The 19,374-nt window shown below is 33.4% G+C and overlaps 1 protein-coding gene across 1 annotated transcript in view; it reads right to left on the bottom strand.

The window, feature by feature from the left end:
• The window catches only part of LOC140444744 (uncharacterized), a 29,211-nt gene that overhangs the window by 7,371 nt on the left and 2,466 nt on the right, over positions 1-19,374 (bottom strand). Inside the window, exons 2-7 of the mRNA XM_072536506.1 lie at positions 18,333-18,473; positions 6,913-7,039; positions 5,779-5,933; positions 4,409-4,606; positions 4,205-4,355; positions 594-763 (exon numbers count right to left, since the gene is read on the bottom strand). Of these exons, the coding sequence (XP_072392607.1) occupies positions 594-763; positions 4,205-4,355; positions 4,409-4,606; positions 5,779-5,933; positions 6,913-7,039; positions 18,333-18,473 (942 nt within the window). The remainder of the gene's footprint in view (positions 1-593; positions 764-4,204; positions 4,356-4,408; positions 4,607-5,778; positions 5,934-6,912; positions 7,040-18,332; positions 18,474-19,374) is intronic.

Below are 19,374 nucleotides of genomic sequence, written 5' to 3'. Positions count from 1 at the left end.
TAAAATTTGTGCAATTCTTATTTTCATTCAATTCCTTGTTCCTATTGTGCAATTTAATAATATTCATATCAATAAATATTCTACCGAGAAAAAGACGTTGTCACGTAAAATCTTCGCCCGTAAAACCGACTTTATAGGCAACCGATTTTTTTTTGGTTTAATTTATATCATTGCGCTTAGGTGCAGACTATATTCCTTACGATTGATGTTCAACCGGGTATTCTTGGATATTTACACGTTTCATTTGAATATTTACGCCGTAAATACATTAATCTAGGAATTCAAGATTTTGCTTCTATACTATTTACTATTTTTACTGAGAATAGGCCTCAATTTTACGTTAAAATAAGTTTATTTGGACGTTTAAATTTCGAATTTCGAAGTCATGAACGATTTTTGAAGTGCAGATCGAAACGACAATTTATTTTACAGTAAAAATGTGGCTTATTCTCAGTAAAAATAGTAAATTGTAAATTGGTAAGATGCCACAAGACAATTGCTTCAGAACAATACTTCTTTGTTATAGGATAATATTAAGATGAAATTATTAAAATAATTATATTAAAATGATTTTACTTTAAACAGATACTTACATCTGAAATCTTCAGGTTCAGTCAGACAGACTTTGGAGATTAGGCTGTTGGACGTTGACATTATATCATCAAAATATAGTTCTGGTACATATAAATAGTGCATACAGTCGTTGTCTCCGTGAAGTCCAAGGGAATTATCGTACGGTAGGTACATATAGTCGGGTACAAATCTACAAAAAAAAAACAATTTAAGAAATGTAAATGTACTGTTACGACAAATTTCTGTAAACATGTTATTATTCTAACAAGAATGTTCTCGTAGATTCTCTGAAACCTGTCTGGTGCCCCCTTTTCTTCGACAAAGGTCAACATCGCTGCGAGCCACGATGAGACCGGTCTTCCTCCATGGTGTTCGAGCCAATTCAGGTCAACATCCGTCTGTTCGAAGGAAATCGCCGAAATTCTGGTCTAACGGTTGTTTAGCATAAATATAGAGACCTTTTATTTAAGGGACAGTTAGTTTTTGAACATCGCGTCGAGTTTTTAAAATGTAACGCACGTATTGTAATAAATGTAGATAAATTATATAATTATTAGTGTGAAATAAATTAGTTATATTGTACAAATAAAAACGTAAGTGTTATAAGTGTAGAACCTTTGATAATAAATAAAGAGAATAAATTAGATTAATAAAAATATTACAGTACTATTCAACAGGTTGCTTTCTATAATAAGACCATGCGGAGGACAGTTCTTTAAATATGTATGCAAAAGATCGAAGATAGCGTTGATCTAGGTATCTTTATAACAAAACACTAATAGCCGATGTTAAGTAGTGGACATAATAAATCTAATCCAATAGGTAGATGTTACATTATAATGTGATTTATGTGAAAGAGCTAAAATAACTAAGGCATTGTTTAGTAGTAGTGTGCGTGAAGTGGAAAACTTGTGTCGAGCAGTGAACGAATGAATAAAAGTATTGAAATAACTTTGTACATTTTGATGTATCGCTGACATTTATCACTTATCAGATCATTTCTTTTTGACTAGTTAAACCGTTTATATAAATGATGTTTACAATGTTTATGATTTTTTTACTTCATCCTGTATATTTTCTTACTTTTTTTGTGGCTTTAGCACTTAGCTATTTAGCTAGATACATGTTGAGAAATCAATAAATTAAAAATTACTAATAATAATATTATAATATAATTAATAGGTACTAAAATAAAAAAAGGCGGAAGAACCGAGAAACTGGTCAACGGCATCAGAATGCAGAAGGGAAGGAGAAACTACTGCATTAAAGGTTCCTGATGACATCTTTAGTACAGCTATCATGGCAAACACAGCTAAAGTGGAAACAGCTACTAATCATGGAATACGGAAACCAAGATTCGGCAAGTGAGGTGATCCACCTCTAGATCACAGGGCCTCCCAGATCGTAACCCAGAGAAACCCCTGTGACAGAACTGGAGAAGTCTCTTTGAAAACTTCAGAGTTGATTATCAAAATATGTACCCGGAATGTGAAGACAATATATCAGGCTGGAAAACTTCATAATACCATTCAAGAAATGACCAGACTTGGAGCAGGTATAATGGGCATAAGCGAAATGGGGTGGCCAAATAGTGGGGCTTGTATTGTTGACAACCATATGGTATACCATTCGGGAAATGACGACTGTCAACATATGTATGGGGTTGGAGTAATCGTATCTCCTCAATTACGTCAATATGTTACAAATGCCATACCTGTTTCTGAAAGATTAATAATAATCCAACTAAATACTACTCCGGTCAAATTAAACGTATTACAAGTGTATGCCCCAATCAGCGATAAACCAGAAGAAGAGGGAAAGCAATTCTATAAGTTGTTGATAAATTCACTTAAAAAAGAAGATATAACTATTATTATGGGTGACTTGAATTCGAAAATTGGTAAAGGGAAAAGCAGTGAATGAATTGGTGATTTCGGTCTAGGGAAGAGAAATGAAAGGGGAGAAAGATTAAAACTATTTGTAGAAGAAGAATAATTTGCAATACTAAATACGTTCTTTAAACTACCATCAAGACGTTTGTATACTTGGGTCCCTCAGCACGATCAATCACAAAACATAATAAGGAATCAAATTGAAAACATAATGCCGAACAAGAGATTCCGTCTTCTTCTTCTTTTTGTGCCGCTCCTATCGGAGATTGAAGATCATCAAGGCTATCCTGACCTTGTTTACAGCTGACCTAAAGAGTTGATTAGTGGTACAACCAAACCACTCTCTCAAATTACGCAGCCATGACATTCTTCTACGGCATGGATTCCGTTTTCCTTCTATTTTTCCTTGCATTATATTTTGAAGTAATGCGTATTTATGTTCTGTCATCACGTAACCCAAATATTCGAGTTTTCTTCGTTTGATCGTTGACAAAATTTCTGGGTCTTTTCCTATCCTTCGCATTACTTCAAAATTTGTAACTCTTTCAACCCAACTTATCTTCAGCATTCAACGGTAGCACCACATCTCGAAAAGTTCAATATTTTTTATATTGTTCTGCTTGAGAGTCCAGGCCTCTACACCGTATAATAGCGTGTTAAATACGTAGATCCTTAGCATTCTTAATCGGAGAGGGATGCTTATACCTCTGTTGCAGCAGAATTTCCTCATCTTTATGAAAGTGGCCCTGGCAATTTCGATACGTCTTTTTATTTCATTGTTTTGGTCTCCAGTTTCGTTTATTGAAGTACCCAAGTATTTGTAACTTGATACTTTTTCAATTTTAATGCCGTTTATACTAATATCTGTTGGTTGTGTCATGTTCTTACTGAAGACCATATACTTAGTTTTTTGATATTGATACTTATGCCATAATTGTTGCAGGCAATATTTATATTTGTAAGTAATCGTTGTAATTCTTCTACTGTTCTTGCAACTAGTACAGTATCGTATGCGTATCGAATATTATTTACAAATAAACAGTATCCTAAAGAGAAAAAAGGATAAAAGTTATCCTGGTGGTGACGTATCGTCAGATCATATTCCTATTATTGGTGGTAAATTTAGGTTTAGATTTAAAAAGGTTACAAAAAAGAATAGTAACAAAAAATGTGATATGGAAAGACTAAAAGACAGGGAAACAAAGGAGACAGTCGCACGGATTCTTTCAGAAAAGCTAAGCAATATATGATCCAGAAGAATCACTCTAGAATATTTTGTTTTATCTCCTGCAAACTGTCCGAATGTGATTTAGGTTGTTTCTAAAATAAGCGATTCCGTTGTTTTGTTGAATTATTGTTTGAAATTTTTGAAAAATATCTTTGTCAGTATCACCTTTAACATTTTTAAAAGATGAGCTAATTTCTTTTATTAAGGCTATGCTTTCTACCAATGAGAACTTTGGTGATTCTAATTGGGTAATGGTTTTTTGAAGCAAATTAAAATTTGATTTAATAAATGAAAGCAGAGATTGTAAACTTTAGAAGCAGAAAAGAACAATGATACTCTTTTTTGAATAAAAAAGCGTTAACTGTTTATTTGTTAAATGCTTTTCAAAAGATATATACTAATTTTTAAAATATTTGTATTATTTTTATTAGATTTATAAACCTAATTTCCTTGTTTTATTTGTTTTATGAGACTGTAGCAGTATAGTACAACTCTAAGTTTATTCATTTACCTTATTCCACATACGCCAATTTCCCTTTTGAAACCAATAGCATATGATTGCCCATAAGTATAGCTCTGTTGATTACTCACAGAACCATCAAAACCAAATGACTTAATATATCCAGTAGATTCAGAAAAGTATTGTATGGCACCCAAAGGAGCTAAAAACACACAAAATTAATCTATTTATAAGTTGTTTTTACCAAATTCTTACCTAGTAGTGGAAAATCTTCGATTACATCTTTATTATCTCCAAAGTTGAGACCAGAGCGATGGCCTGGACACTCAAGTTGTGTAATTTTAATTCTCCAAGTTGGCGAAAATAGTAGTGGGTTGTAGTTTCTGTTTGCCAAAGCCATCTGCAACTGGACTCCTTTGGTTACTCCGTCAGTCTGGTTAACGTGGATATAAACTGGAAAACAAAACTTTATTTCATTATATTGATCTTAAAGACACTTGTTTTTAACTATTAAGATTTTACAAAATATTCATACATACATAGCGAATTTGTTACTGCCCAAACTGTTTCTTATTTCCTTTGCACAAGCGATTTCTGTCAATCTAGTCATTTTGACCTAATTACCTCGCTGCCATTGCTTCTTGGACCTCAACATTACAAGTCCTCTTTGATAGTCCACGTTTCTTTCTTCCAACGAGAATTCACACTCTCTGAAGGTGTGCATACCACATAAGCTGCTTTCTAGTAATAGATTAATAGTATCGAAAATATTGTCTCGTACTTGCATCCTCCGTCTGATTTCATTATTTTTGTATTCAAGCTTGGAGATCCCACAGCTACTTCTCCAGTAATTCATCTTCATAGTCTTTAATTTTTCTTTGTAACTCTTATTTAGTATCCAGACTTTAAATCCACAAATAGATCTACTTTCTACTCATAAATTATAAATCAATTGCCAGTAGCTCTCTTACCTTGAGATACTTTAGTATTAACGTCTATATCACAGGTTCCTGTAATAGAGAATGTGACTCCTAGATATTTCAAATTCTCACAATTTTTAACCACGCCATTCTTAAGCCTGTGTTCTTCTTCAGAATCACCGATCACCATATGCTCAGTTTTCCCTAAATTAATTTCCAGGCCATATTCAGCCAACTGTTCTTGTAATTTTTGCATCATATATGTATATGATGCATCTCCAGATCATATATGATCTGGAGATGCATCATATCCTGATGATCCCGCTATGATAACCTGATACAGAAAATAGAACAGTGTACAGTATCATGTCTCCTATTGGTATTTCCATACCGCCGCATTTTCTTTTTCAGCCTGATAAGGCTTCATTCGTGTTTATTTTAAACATAGTAGAAGCAATACAAAAGGTGGAGTTAATTTTGCACCCATCTTTAGATCGAAGCATCCATCTTCAGAAGGTATAGATTTTACAGTTTTTATAATTGTGTATTACAGTGGCCAGAGTAGTATACTATCATATTATGACGTTTGGTGATCCAGGAAAATAATATACGGGATTTTTTTCCCATTGCATTCTCTAAACGCAAAACTTTTCCATTAATTTTGACGATCTTTTATAAGTAAGGCAATAAAAATATATTACTTACCATGTTGTTTATCATTATTTCCACAAAGATCTGGAATGTTGAAGGGGTTCGGTGTTATTCTAAATATGTCATCAACACATCTGTATGATTTATAAGATGCGAATTGCGGTGTGGTTAGAGTGGCTGGTGCTAAGTTAAACTTAATGAAGTCCAACCTACGTGAAAAGATAAAATATATTAGTAAAATTATTAACTTTTTTATTGTTTTTACTGACAGAGATAAAAGATACTAAGCACACAAAACGATTGTGAGGTAAACTAAAGTTGTTTTCAATGTAAAGACCTGTATAGAAACCGTTGCAATCTTTTGCCATAAAAAGTGGTATTATACATTTCCAAATCAACTATAGTAGAATTTTACCAGTATAATAGCAACCCAAGTATCAGCGCTGGTAATCAGTGCTATGATTTATAATTTAAGAGGTTTTATGAATGTATTTAGCGTCATTGTAAATCACTCGACGGAAACTCTCTAGATGCCGTGAGGGAGATGCAAAAAGCAATATCGATAGCGCCAGTGTTCGGGAAATCATTTGCTTGTCATCTGCCGCTTCGTATTACGCTGAATATGTAAGATTTTGTTGTGCACTAGAGAAGAGAGGAAAATGCAATACTTGAGTCATGTGTTGAGAGGCGAAAGATATGAATTACTTCAAGTTATACTGGAAGGAAAAGTACAGGGCAAAAGATCAGTAGGAGGACGCCAGAACTCGTGGCTGAAAGACCTGAGGAGATGGTTTGACCGCTCATCCGCAGAGATCTTTCGCGCAGCAGTTTTCAAAACAACAATTGCCATTTGGATCGCCAACCTTCGAAAGGAGACGGCGCAATAAGAAGAAGAAGAGAAGAGTCGCTATTCTGCTATATTCTTAACACGTGTCTTCGCTTTCAAAATGGCAACAATCAGTGTTAAAACGCAAGAGAAATGGTTTAACCATTAAACAAAAATTAGGAATTTTCAACAGAAATGAAAAGAGTGAAAGTGTCGCATCATTATCAATATCGTCGTTTAGCGTCCTATTTAAACGATCGTTCCTATTTTGTTATTTTTGGTTGCTGTAGATATGACGAATAATTGCAAAAGTTTTCATTAATTAAATTAATTAATTATTACCTTTACACAAAGTTGCTTACCTTACTTGACAAATATTTTTGTTCCTGAGTTGAACTATATATTCACAATTGGTTTGTCCATTAGCCAGTTCAGTTGTCTCAAAGTAACTTACTTTGGCGTTACTGGTTTTTCCACAGGTACTTTCATCTAAAATAAAGTAAAAAATTAAAGCTGTAGTCACACAAATGCTATAAAATTATTGCTTGTCAAATTTAAGGTGATACTTGACAAATTTGCCCACTTACGTAGAAAATTAAGTGAGAACGCATTCGGAGGAAAAGAGATACATAATGCGCTCGGTCTCTTCGCCTCGTTGGTACACTCCATATTACAAGTTTACAGAGAGTGACCTTATTTGTTAATGGAACTTCTATGATACGTCTATATTGTATGTTATTTTGACGTTTCAATTTTTCCTTCGGAAATTTTTCTCAAAATACAAAATATTTTGTTTTTGTTACTTGGTAAAAAATTTCTTCTAATAATTATATTTTATTTGACTCATTAATATTGACCATTCAGTCATGTTGAAGTGGCAGTTTTTTCGAACACTTCTATAAATGTCTCGTTCTGTAATTTTATAAGAGGAATATTGGCAAAGATGAAAGCTTTACATTTGCGTTACAGTAAATTGTTTACGCGTCCTTCAGAAAGGTGTTTCGGTGCCGCTGGCGCTCAAACTCACTGATTAGTCTCATGTCTAATACTACTTTTAGATACAAATTACTTGACTACACAAAACACTTGAGATAATTTAATTTATAACTCACCACAAAAGACACGATTTAAATTAATATTCGTCTTCTGTCTCCGAACTACTATTTTCTAGAGAATCCACACTATCAGTGTCACTATCTTTCTGCAAATACAATATTAAATCGTCTACAATTAAGTCTAGAGCTGGCTCCTTTTCGATATAATAACGCTCATAAGAAATAGCATGCTCGCAATATTTTTTCCATTCATCTTGGGAAAATTTGCAGAAAAACTCATCACAATATGTTTCAACATTTATAAATTTAAAATCTACATTTTTATTTGCCACATATTGTTTTAGAGCAGCCCACACTAACTCAATTGGATTTAAGTCGGGGTGGTAGGGAGGTAGTCTTAAGACAGAGTGACCTATATTGTTCATAATTTGATCTATTTCATAAGTTTTATTTCTGAGTTTGTGAATTTTTATTAGATTTAGCTAATTATTTAGCTTGATCAAGGCACGAAAGATTGGATACCTGGGCCACATTCTGAGAGGGGAAAAATACGCAATCCCTCAACTAATTATCCAAGGAAAGATTGAGGGCAAGAGAGGAGTAGGTCGCAAACAAATGTCGTGGCTGCGAAATATAAAGAACTGGACAGGCGTAACTAACACTGGCGAACTTTTGCATGCCGCAAAAGACAGACGTCTGACCTTAAGATAATTCGCCAACGCACTATAGGTGCACGGCACCATAAGAAGAAGAATTATTTAGCTTATTATATTATATAATTCTGCTTTTATTATTTCGTCTGATGTTTGTCTTAACCGTTCCTTCATTTCGTCTTTTCTACACCCCATAGTGGGACATTTTTGCTCTTGGACATTGTGGTATGATGCATTGTCTATAACCAATACATTACGGGCTGGTATATTAGAAATAAGTTTTTCATGAATCCATTTTCTATAATTATTATAGTTCATTTCGCTATGATAATCTTCAGACTTCGTATCAGATTTAAATGTCAAACATGCGTTTTTTATGAACCCCATTTGGCCGCCGGCGTGAACAATAATCAGCCTTTGCCCTTTGGACACTGGCTTGTGCAAACCTTCGGTGGTATTGTCTCCCCAGTATCTGTCATGGGTATGAGAGGAATGAATATAAGTTTCATCCATGTAAATTATGGGCCGATTTTCTTCCCTATATTGTTTAATATTTCTGAGAAACTTTCTCCGGAGCACTTGTATATCGGGTTTTTCCAATAGGATTTTCCTGTTATTCTTCGCTTTCTTCCATCGAAATCCCATATCTCTCATCACTTTTCTCAAAGTTTCATGCGACCCTGTATAAATATTGTCTTCATTAATTTTTTTTGTTGTATGTCGCAATGTAGGAACTCGTTTTTCCGTGACATAATAATTTATTATTATACGCCGAAGTAAACCTTTGTCAAAATCGCCCAAGTTGAATTTTGGGACAGATTTCATTCTTTTGTTAGGCATCGAAAATGATGTAGAAGCACCTTCTTCTATATTTTTCATTTCACAAGAGATCCGTTTTATAGTGGCTATACTTACTCCCGTTGCTAAGGAAGCACGCTCTTGAACTTTTTTAAAATCTTTAACATGTGGATTTTGCATCGCTTCTCTCTGCATAAAAATAATTACATTTGCTATTACCTCCCTCGTTTGTCCAGACAAGACTTTGCCTTCTAATTTTGAATGACAATCCATGTTTATAATTTAAAATACTTAACAATAATTATTTAAAAAGTCAAATCTATTGTAATACAATATTTCTTCAACACACAGTAACTTTAAACTTTGTCGCAGACTATACAAGTACCTTGCACTTCGAAGGTCCAAGAAATAATAAGGACGAATTGTGTTGTGGTCGAATGCGCATCGTGGGTGGAGCCTAATTTCAAATCGGCCAAGTATCACGTTAAATTTGACAAGCAATACCAACAATTGTAGCTTACAATATGCCCCTCAAAAAGAGTATACAGAATATTTTTTTGTCATTTAAAGTACCTTATTCATTTTACACTTTTTTATTTAAAAGGAAAAATAATATTCAAATCTTTTACGTCAAAGTATTCGAACGTGCATATTTTTCTTTATATATTTTGTTTTTAACCCGTAGATATACCTTTTATAAGAAAAAAAAATCAGTTGCAGCTTTTGTATAACTTAAACTTAATCTTAAGTAAAATAGTTAAATTGCTTTTAATCAATGTCCACATTTTAAAGTAAAAATAAGGATCAAGTGTTGAAGGCACGTTCGTTTTCTACTGGTTTACCGTTTTATCAAATAATATTTCAGCTTTACTGACACACCTACAAAAAACAATACATTTACAAGCGATTCGTTAGTGGTATGACAAGTTGTTCCCAAAAGTATTGATTCACCAATAAAAATGTAAGAATTTAAAACTAGTTTTACTGATAAGGCGAGTGAAAAACCTGTCCTAAATTTAAAAGACTAATAGCAATATTTGGGTGTTATCGATTTATAATTGGTTTTGATTTGGACGAATCACAATGGCAGTTAATTATTTTAGAATAATTTTCTTTTAAATATGAAATTAGAAATTGTTCTCAATTTAAATGGTCAATGTCATTAAAATAAAACAAACTATAATGTTTGTTGAGGTAGTTTACGTTACGAAAATATTTAAATGCAAATATTTTTTACAAATGTGTCACTCGTAACTGCATAACCTGAAGCTCGTTGCGTCTAGTTTTGACAGTGGCGCACCCAGGGGGGATTTAAGGGTTAACAGGACGTAAAAAGTTAAAAAATATATAAAGAATAGTAGGAATATGTAACTTTTCTTTCACACACAATACAAAAATGTGAAAGGTTATTTTCATCGCTAAAAGTACTAAAGACTTATTTAAGAAATCGTATTAGCCAAGAGAGACTAAATGGTTTAGCTTTGATGTTTATCCATCAGGACATTCAAATAGATGAAGAAGAGGTAATAAACCATATGGCTCTAAAGCAGCGCCATTTGGACATTTTATTATAAATTTAATTTGTTTACAAATTAGTATTTAAAATACAATTTAGGATTTAAATTAATATTTTTCATTATATTTAGATATAGATACCTAATATGATGCTCATGATAAGAGTAAACAGAACGAGTCTATTGCGAGTAGCATGCGCCTACAGGACTGTATCTGCGGAGGCCTTGTGGACTATCACAGGTTGTGTTCCCTGAAAGTGTTAGCAGTAGAAAGGAGACATATCTATGAGAGAAGGGAGCACTTGACAACAGCCATAAAAAAGAAGAAAGGAAAATATCTACGGAAAAATGGCAAGAAGAGTGGAACAACACGGAATATGTTGCCCAGTGGACCAAGATGATGATCCCGAGCCTAAGGAATTGGGTAGATTGTCTGTTTTAGGGCGTATCTTCATAGGTTCAGAAAGACAGATACAGATAAATGCCTATATTACTCTGACATTGTTACTCACACAATGCTCGAATGTAATAATAGATGTACAGTGGAGAGAAACAGAATGTATAGAAAAATAGGTATGAACCCTGTGACTGTGAGAGAGATAATCGTGAAGATGACGAAAAGTAAGGATGGATAGAATACTGTTCACAATTACATCCGAACAGTAATTAAAAAGAAAGAAGAAGAAGAGAAACACCAGCCGGACCAACGACAGAGATAAGATCTAGATAAGAGAAGGAGTGTTCCAAAAATGTCGTCAGCCTTACAGCGGCCATCCCACTTTCGGAGTACGGTACGTGCGACAGTTAACTGCGCACAAGTAGGAGAGGGTGGTTTTAGTTGGTAGGCAGGATAACAGATACCTGAATCTTTGGCACTGGTATCTTTAGTACTTTAAATTAAACTAAAACCCAAATTTTAAGGACTCAAAATGGAGGTAGCATAAAAAAAAATCAGTGCCCAACCAACCCCCACCAGGAAAATTCTAGGTTTGCCACTGACTGTGGAACATATGCGTTCCTCAAACCTTTTTTTTATTGAACTGTTACAATCTACTAAGTCACATTCTGAGTATTAAATAAACTGGTTGATGATGATATATTGTGGTTGTTGCCGGCATGTGCCTTGTTTCATCTAACCAGATCTTCTGGTCACTGTCTCCTTAGTCTTTGCGCTTTAAAGTGATACATAAAATTAGGAATTTATTATATCGAGCTAATGGTCCTTAATTCGTATTTTTGTTGGTATTACACTTAAGAAAAAGAGAGAACAGGTAATATTCATTGCATGTGACGTGCATGACATCAGGTGCATGTTTTGTGAGTGTACGTTGCCCATTACTACCTTTCGCAGGGTTACCAGGTCTACTGATTTTTCAGTAGATCTACGGATTTCAACTTCAATTTACTGATTTACTGAAACACTATATCGATCTACTAAAAAATAATGTAATGATAAAATTATGTTCAAAAAGTGATCATTATGTCAGTGTTCAATTATAAATTTAAAAAAAACTATTTATTGATATATATCCATTATTCTCAATCTACTGAAGAAATAAAATATGACCTGACAACTTTCCTGGTGCCGGTTGGTACCAATTTAGGCTTCAGTCAATTCCATACGATTATGCGCTCCCTCTCTTTCCTTGTCTTAGGTATTAAAATTCTATATGAGATCTTTTTAGTGTTAGGGGTTGATACTACATGTCAATTATACAAGCGAGTATACAAGTAGTTCATATTGTAACCAGTCACTATTATTATAATAAAAACTTTATACTTATTTGTCATAATAAATATTCCATCCAGGTACCTAGATTGATATTTTGTTCATGTTGTTGCATTAAATGCGTTATATTATCTAACAGCAGACAGGTATTGCACCTCCTTAGCACCTGTATTTCTTATAAAAGAGTTTAACACATTGGCTGCCACAAGGATCACCGCCGATCCTAACTAACAGATTACAATTGTGCCATTAGGATCACCAGTGCGTATTTAACTTACAGAATTATTATAACAGTTTCAACAGTCACAGATAGTTTTACTGTGGCACACTAGAAACCCATAGCTTGTTTATATTCTTGGTTAGGCGCGATAATGTCGCTCTAAGGTAGCTTGTAACGACAGCGAATAAGGCGTTTTAGAAACGATTAGTGGCATTCATTATCAAATTTTTCTATGGAATTAGCAGTTTTTTGGCGAATTTGAAATATATGAAGTAAGTATATGTAGTTTCGCCACGTGAAGAGTGGCGAAAAATGGGAGAGACCTATGTCCAGCAGTAGACAGAAGAGGTTGCATGATGATGTGCAGTTTATTCGTTTTAAAATCTTGTTGCTGGATTATTTGTAAGGATAAACAAAATATTACAGTATTTATTTTACATAACCTCAAATGTTTTTGCTTACATTTAATTAATGAAAAACGGTGATAGTAAATTTACTTTTTTTAATTGGAATTTGTCTTTCAGGTCATGAATAATTTACTAAGTACAAGTAAAACGCAGCGTATGCCAAATAAAAATAAAAAGTTGACAGCGGAGGAGTTGCTCCAATTGTTAGAGGAGGAGGATTCTGATGAATTTTTGTTATCTGGTTCACAATACAACCCGAGTGACGAAGAAGAATCTCATAAAGGAGATGAATGTAACAGAGATTCATGCTTATTGGGTGAAAATGCACAACAATCGGTAGAATCTAACGACCAGCAAAATAATGACGATGAAGGGTACGAAGTTGACTACTTATTTACGTATCGATGATGAAATTTTACAACTTATTGTAGAGGAGACTAACACAAATGCTGCGCAAGTAAAAAATGCACAACGTTACAGCAGATCATCTAGAATTCATGCATGGAAACCTACCAATAAAGTAGAAATTTTAAAATTTTTGGGTTGTGTCATGTATATGGGAATTGTCAAGCTTCCCAAAATTGCTGATTATTGGAGTAAGTCACCATTGTATAATTTTACTTTTATTTCTTTTGTAATGACCAGAAACAGATTTCAGTTTCTTTTGAGATTCTTACATTTTGCTGATAACACGGCTGTTTTACAAAACGATCGTTACCATAAAACAAGAAAATTATTTGAAATGACACAATTATGTTTTGCCCAACAATGTAATCCTGGCTCAATACTAGTTGTTGATGAAAGTATGATTTCCTTTTGAAGAAGAATACTTTGCAAACAATATATACCTTCAAAGCGTCACCGCTATGGCTTGAAGCTGTTTAAATTATGCAATCCTACAGCTTACACTCTAAAAATGATTATGCATACCAGCAAAATGGTTAATAAAGGGCAGGATTTATTGGGAAAAATTGTACTAGATTTACCAAAAGACCAAAAGACTATTTACAAAAAGGAAGAGTTGTAATAACCGATAATAAGTACACATCTGTTTCTTTAACAAAACAATTATTGGATGCTAATAGTCACTTATTAGGGACACTACGTAAAAACAGAAAATATATTCCAGAATATATACTTTCCGCAAAATTAAAAAAAGGAGAGATGATTGGAAAGGAACATCGTGATGGCATTGTAACAGGCAAATGGCACGATAAACGTGATGTCTTCTTCTTGACGACCAGACATGGAATCGACATGAAAGAGACAGGTAAACATCAGAAAGATGATGTAGTTATAATTAAACCTGAAGCAATTATACACTAAAACAAAGGAAAAGATGGTGTTGATGTCTCAGATCAACTCGCAAGGTATTTTTCACCTCTCAGAAAAACTGTTCGCTGGTACCATTAAGTTGCAATTGAAGTTTTATTGAATACGGCTGTCATCAATAGTTTATTAATATATAATTCCTTCAACACACCAAAACAGCAAGATATCTCATTTCGGGAAATGCTAATCTTTAGTTTAGTCAATTACAGTCCGATGCCTGAAGCTATTACTACTGTAAAGCATATGCTTGTTACAATTGACGCCAAAACTACAAACAATAGGAAGAAGCGAAAACGTTGTCACCAATGTTACACTGAAATAGTTGCAACAAAAGGCAGTAAAGAAGCTCAAAAGAAACCCAAACTTGTTTCTACATTTAGAAATGTTTGCGAAAAATTTTATTGTGTGACATGTTTGACTAAAACGCAATAAGTTGTTTACCATTTTACAAAAAAAATTGTAAGAATGTAAACTTACTTTGTATTATTAACCAGTTGTATGAATAAATATTGTTTTGTAAGAATTTTTCAGTTTGGCACCTGGGGAACTTACCTAACAGTCTTATGGTGGCAGCCAATGTGTTAAAATCTCTCTCGACTCTAATCGGCGTTGGTGATCACTAAACAACGAATTATGATGCCGATCTGAGCCACGCGTCCAAAACACATTATTAGTGTCATCATATTTTTACGTCGCGGCCCGTTTATATAAAATATTATTAATTAATATAAATATTTCTTCAAATTTGTTTTGTACCTATTTGTTAACTGTTTTTTCAGCTGCTTCCTGATTTAGCAATAGTTGAATGACATCAATTTTAATTGAAAAATTCTTTTCTATTTCTCAATTTCCTAAATACACACTTTTCAACAATTAGTCTTAACAAAGCAAGATCAAAATACAGTTAGCTACCATAAAATGCAATATTAGGAAGGTTCTAAATGCGTATTTGAGTGCTTCATAAATATTTTACGACTACACGCATCTTTTGTGTTTGCATTTCAAAACGCATATAAATTATTACAGACGAATTTATTTTATAGTAGACATAAAAAAGTATTGTCCATTGGGACATCTGGAATTATAAAGACTGCTAAAATATTTGACTGTAATCACTTATTATTTTATTCTGTTGTAAGAAAAGTAACGTTATTATGAATTTACGAGGTGAAGGTGACAATTATTTTTGAATTCAGTTTTTTATTCGTGTTTATGCATACTCTTGCGAATGACTGGGCAATTGTATCCACTGATATAGCAAGTGCCACTGGAAAACTTCAAAAATATCTCAATCTTCCACAAACATGAGGAAGCATATATGTACATAATTAAGAAGATTTAGAGCTGCAGTTCCACAACACAATTGCAACATTTGCAGTCGACATATGCATTTTAGCAGTCGGAAAAAACACGAGAAAGCAGCACTCAAATTACAAACCTCTGTTAGACAAATTAATATATGGACCAGGCGATGGCGTTGTCAAATTGAATGAAACAAAATATGTTCCTGTCAATTTGACTTACAAAAGGCAATAATATATTCCAGTCAGTATAATTTGGAACCAAAATACCTTCTGCATTAAAGCAATGAGTCATTATGTTGATATGTTCATCAAGTGAATCTTCTGATAGCGATACTGACCTAATAAACTTTACATCAACAACATCTATCCAATTAGATGGTATGGAAGAAACGCCAGTAAAAACAGACAGATCGAGAAAAAGAATGCGTAATCCACAAACATGGAAAAGGAGTGTTGCTAAGCTAAAAAGGCAACAAGGCCAAATGTGTATTTCTGCTACGGGTAAACATATACCAGGAGTTGCAATGAAAGATCCGTGTCCAATTAGCTGTAGACGAAAATGTAGTGAAAAGATCTCGCACGAGAAGAGTCTGATGGTTTTTAGAAGATACTATGGACTCGAATCGTATGAAAGAAAAATGGATTTTATCCACGGCAATACCGAAAAGACAACAAAAAAATGGCACACTAAGGAAAACTCAAGACGTAACAATACGATAACGTTTTTCTTACCACAAAATACTAAAAGAATTCAGGTGTGTAAAACAATGTTTGTTAACACACTTAGAATTAAAAAAGGGGTCATAGATATTGCCATGCAGTATAGAACGAATGAAAATACAAGTTTAGACGACAAAAGGGGTAAGCATGTAAAGAAGGTCACACGACCCGAAACATTAGAAACTGTAAGATGACACATTGAGAAGTTCCCAGTAATGCCAAATTACTGCTGTGAGAAAACAGAGCGAAAATATTTATCTTCTGATTTAAATATAACTTTAATGTACTCGATGTATGAAAAAGAATGCGCTGAGAAAAATCAAGAAGTTGCTAGTGTTTCTATTTATAGAAAAGTCTTCAGTGAAGAATACAACTTTGGATTTTACCGTCCAAGAAAAGATCAGTGCCGCATTTTTATGGCTTATAATACCCCTAAAAATGACGAGACCGCCCTGTAAACTCAATATCAAGCACATTTAGTAGCAAAAGACAGAGCTCGAGATGAAAAAAGATCACGAAAACAGATGGCAGAAAACTCTAATGGAAAAATTGTGAGTTGTAATTTCGTCCTTCAGCAAGTTCTTCTTGTACCCAGTGATTATACCAATAAAGCATTATCTTATAAACAATGTCTTAGGACATTCAATTTTACTATTTATAATGTTTTTTCGAAACAGGGAGATTGCTTTATGTGGACAGAAGTTGAAGGTAAACGTGGCAGCTGTGAGATTGCTAGTTGTCTTTACAGCTTCTTCAAATCTTTACCTAATTCTGTTGAACAAATTTCTTGTTTTAGTGACAGATGTGGGGGACAAAACCTTAATAAGTTCCATATTAAGTTCCATATTAATTTAATTTGTGGAACAAAATGTCGTGTGAAACGCAGTCAAAAGCCTTCGACAATTCGCAAAGAGAAATTGCTATGCGATTGCCACGTTCAAGCCCTTACAATCACCTCGCTCACAACATTAAATACCGCGTTCGTAGTAGAACCAGCACTTCTGAATCCATATTGTGAGTTGCTAAAGTAATTATTTGACTCAAAGTATGAATACAATTGTTATTTGATAACCTTTTCAATCATTTTCCCAAAAGTAGAAACAATGCTTATGGGTCTGTAATTGTCAGTTTTTGAAAAATCACCTTTTTTGTAGATAGGTAGTACTTCTGAATATTTTATTACTTCTGGAAATACTCCAGTTGATAGAATTAAGTTAGTAAGATGAGTGCTGGGTGTTAAAACTATTTGGTAAGCTTCTTTTAAAATTTTGTTATTAATTTCGTGAAAGTACCTACAATTAGAACTTATTATTTGGGAGACATCTTCTTCCACAACGGGACGAAAAAAAGGACTTGCAAGGAAAAAAATAATTTCTATAATTAAAGAGGACATTGACATTAATAGTGGGAAGAGATGTAATTCTATCCCCTCCAATTGTAGTAAAAAATTGATTTATTTCGTCTGGAGGTAGATCAGGTTGTGCAGTCTCTAGATTTATTATTGGAATTAGTAATAAAATCACAGTAAGCTGACTTTTTAGCATTTGGTAATTGCCGATTATATTCAAATTTTTGTTGATATTATACTTTGAACAAATCGGGATCCTTAGTGGCATCTACAATGTGTTGAATAAGAGAAAGATTAGATCTGTAGGACCTTACTTCATTATTAAACTAATTGCAAGAGGGACTAAGAAGATTGATTAAACCACTCACGTAGATTAGGCAGGATTTCTGTATTTTGCTGTTTTTAACCAGTCTTTTGGTAAGATTCCTGTGTAGATTTCATTGCAGAAGAAGAGCAATCGTTTAGTGTTTTTCGTATATAGTTTAATTAGTAGTAATGCAGTATATCATCTAACCCTAAAATACTACAGACCTTGTGTGTCAGAAGACGTACAGAGAATACTTAATAGGTGGTAGCTGGAATAAGCGCTTCTTCTTACAGTTTATTTGCTAAATATAATTAATTATATTAAATAAATTGTAAATCGCAATAAATGTAAAAATATATATACCAAAAATTTTGTGTGTATGAAAAAATACTTACAAACACAACAGGTTTGGAGAATACCACAAAATCCGTTCGGTGTTCCTTGCGAGAGAAGACAACTAGCGTATGGGACGCACTGGCCATATTTGATACCATTTTGTGTTTGAACCTGACATTCTGTTGTTTTCAGTTTTATTCCTAAAAAAATATAAATCATAAGTTAGTTGTATACAAAGCAAAAAGATATCTTCCACCAAATGCATGTAACTCAATGAGCTGAACACATCTTGGAGGATGTGTTACATTAAAAGTTACAAAATTCTAAGTTAAAAATTGTGTTTATATTGGAGTAAGTTACAAAAATTATTTTAAAAAGGGTGTATAACCGACCAATTTGTTGAAAAGAGATCTTAATCTCTAACTTTAGCGGTTATACACTCTTTTTCTTTTTGACAAAATTTTTAAATAATCTTTTCCGGAAAAACGATTTTCGTAGTTGAAATTGAAACGTCAAACGTCAAAAATAACAATTATAAAATGCAATTTTCATTACAATCAAGTATGGCTTAATCGCATATATACAAAATTTTTAACTTATACTTAGACATGCTACAGGAAAACAGTTTTCAGGGCCTTATTACAATTCTAAATCATACAATAGGTACAAACCACATAATTCTAAAAAGAAGATAAATATTATAAATAATAATGAATATATACGCCATCAGAAAGTGCATCAAAAACAGATAAACAAATATTCTAAGAAACCTTATCAGAACTAAGAAAATATAAATGGCAGCTGTACTGCTGGGAGATTTTAACGCTTGGACAGGAAAAAAACCAAATAAAGAAGTCGTAGGCAAATACGGAGATGCAAAAATTAATGAAAATGGGGAACATTTAATCCAATTCTGCGAACAGCACTCTCTGAAAATACTAAACGGATTCTTCATTATCATCACTTTGGCTTTAAACTCTGCGTGGGTCGTAGCCTCCTCAAGAATTTCTCTCCAGTCATCCCTATCCATCGGCTTTCTCGGCCAAGCACGTATTCCGATATTTCTCCTGTATTCATCGATGTTATCAAGGAACCTTGTTC

Source organism: Diabrotica undecimpunctata, chromosome 6 (genome assembly GCF_040954645.1).
Source record: "Diabrotica undecimpunctata isolate CICGRU chromosome 6, icDiaUnde3, whole genome shotgun sequence".
Taxonomy (NCBI): Eukaryota; Metazoa; Arthropoda; class Insecta; order Coleoptera; family Chrysomelidae; genus Diabrotica; species Diabrotica undecimpunctata.
This window is presented reverse-complemented; position numbering and strand designations above follow the sequence as displayed.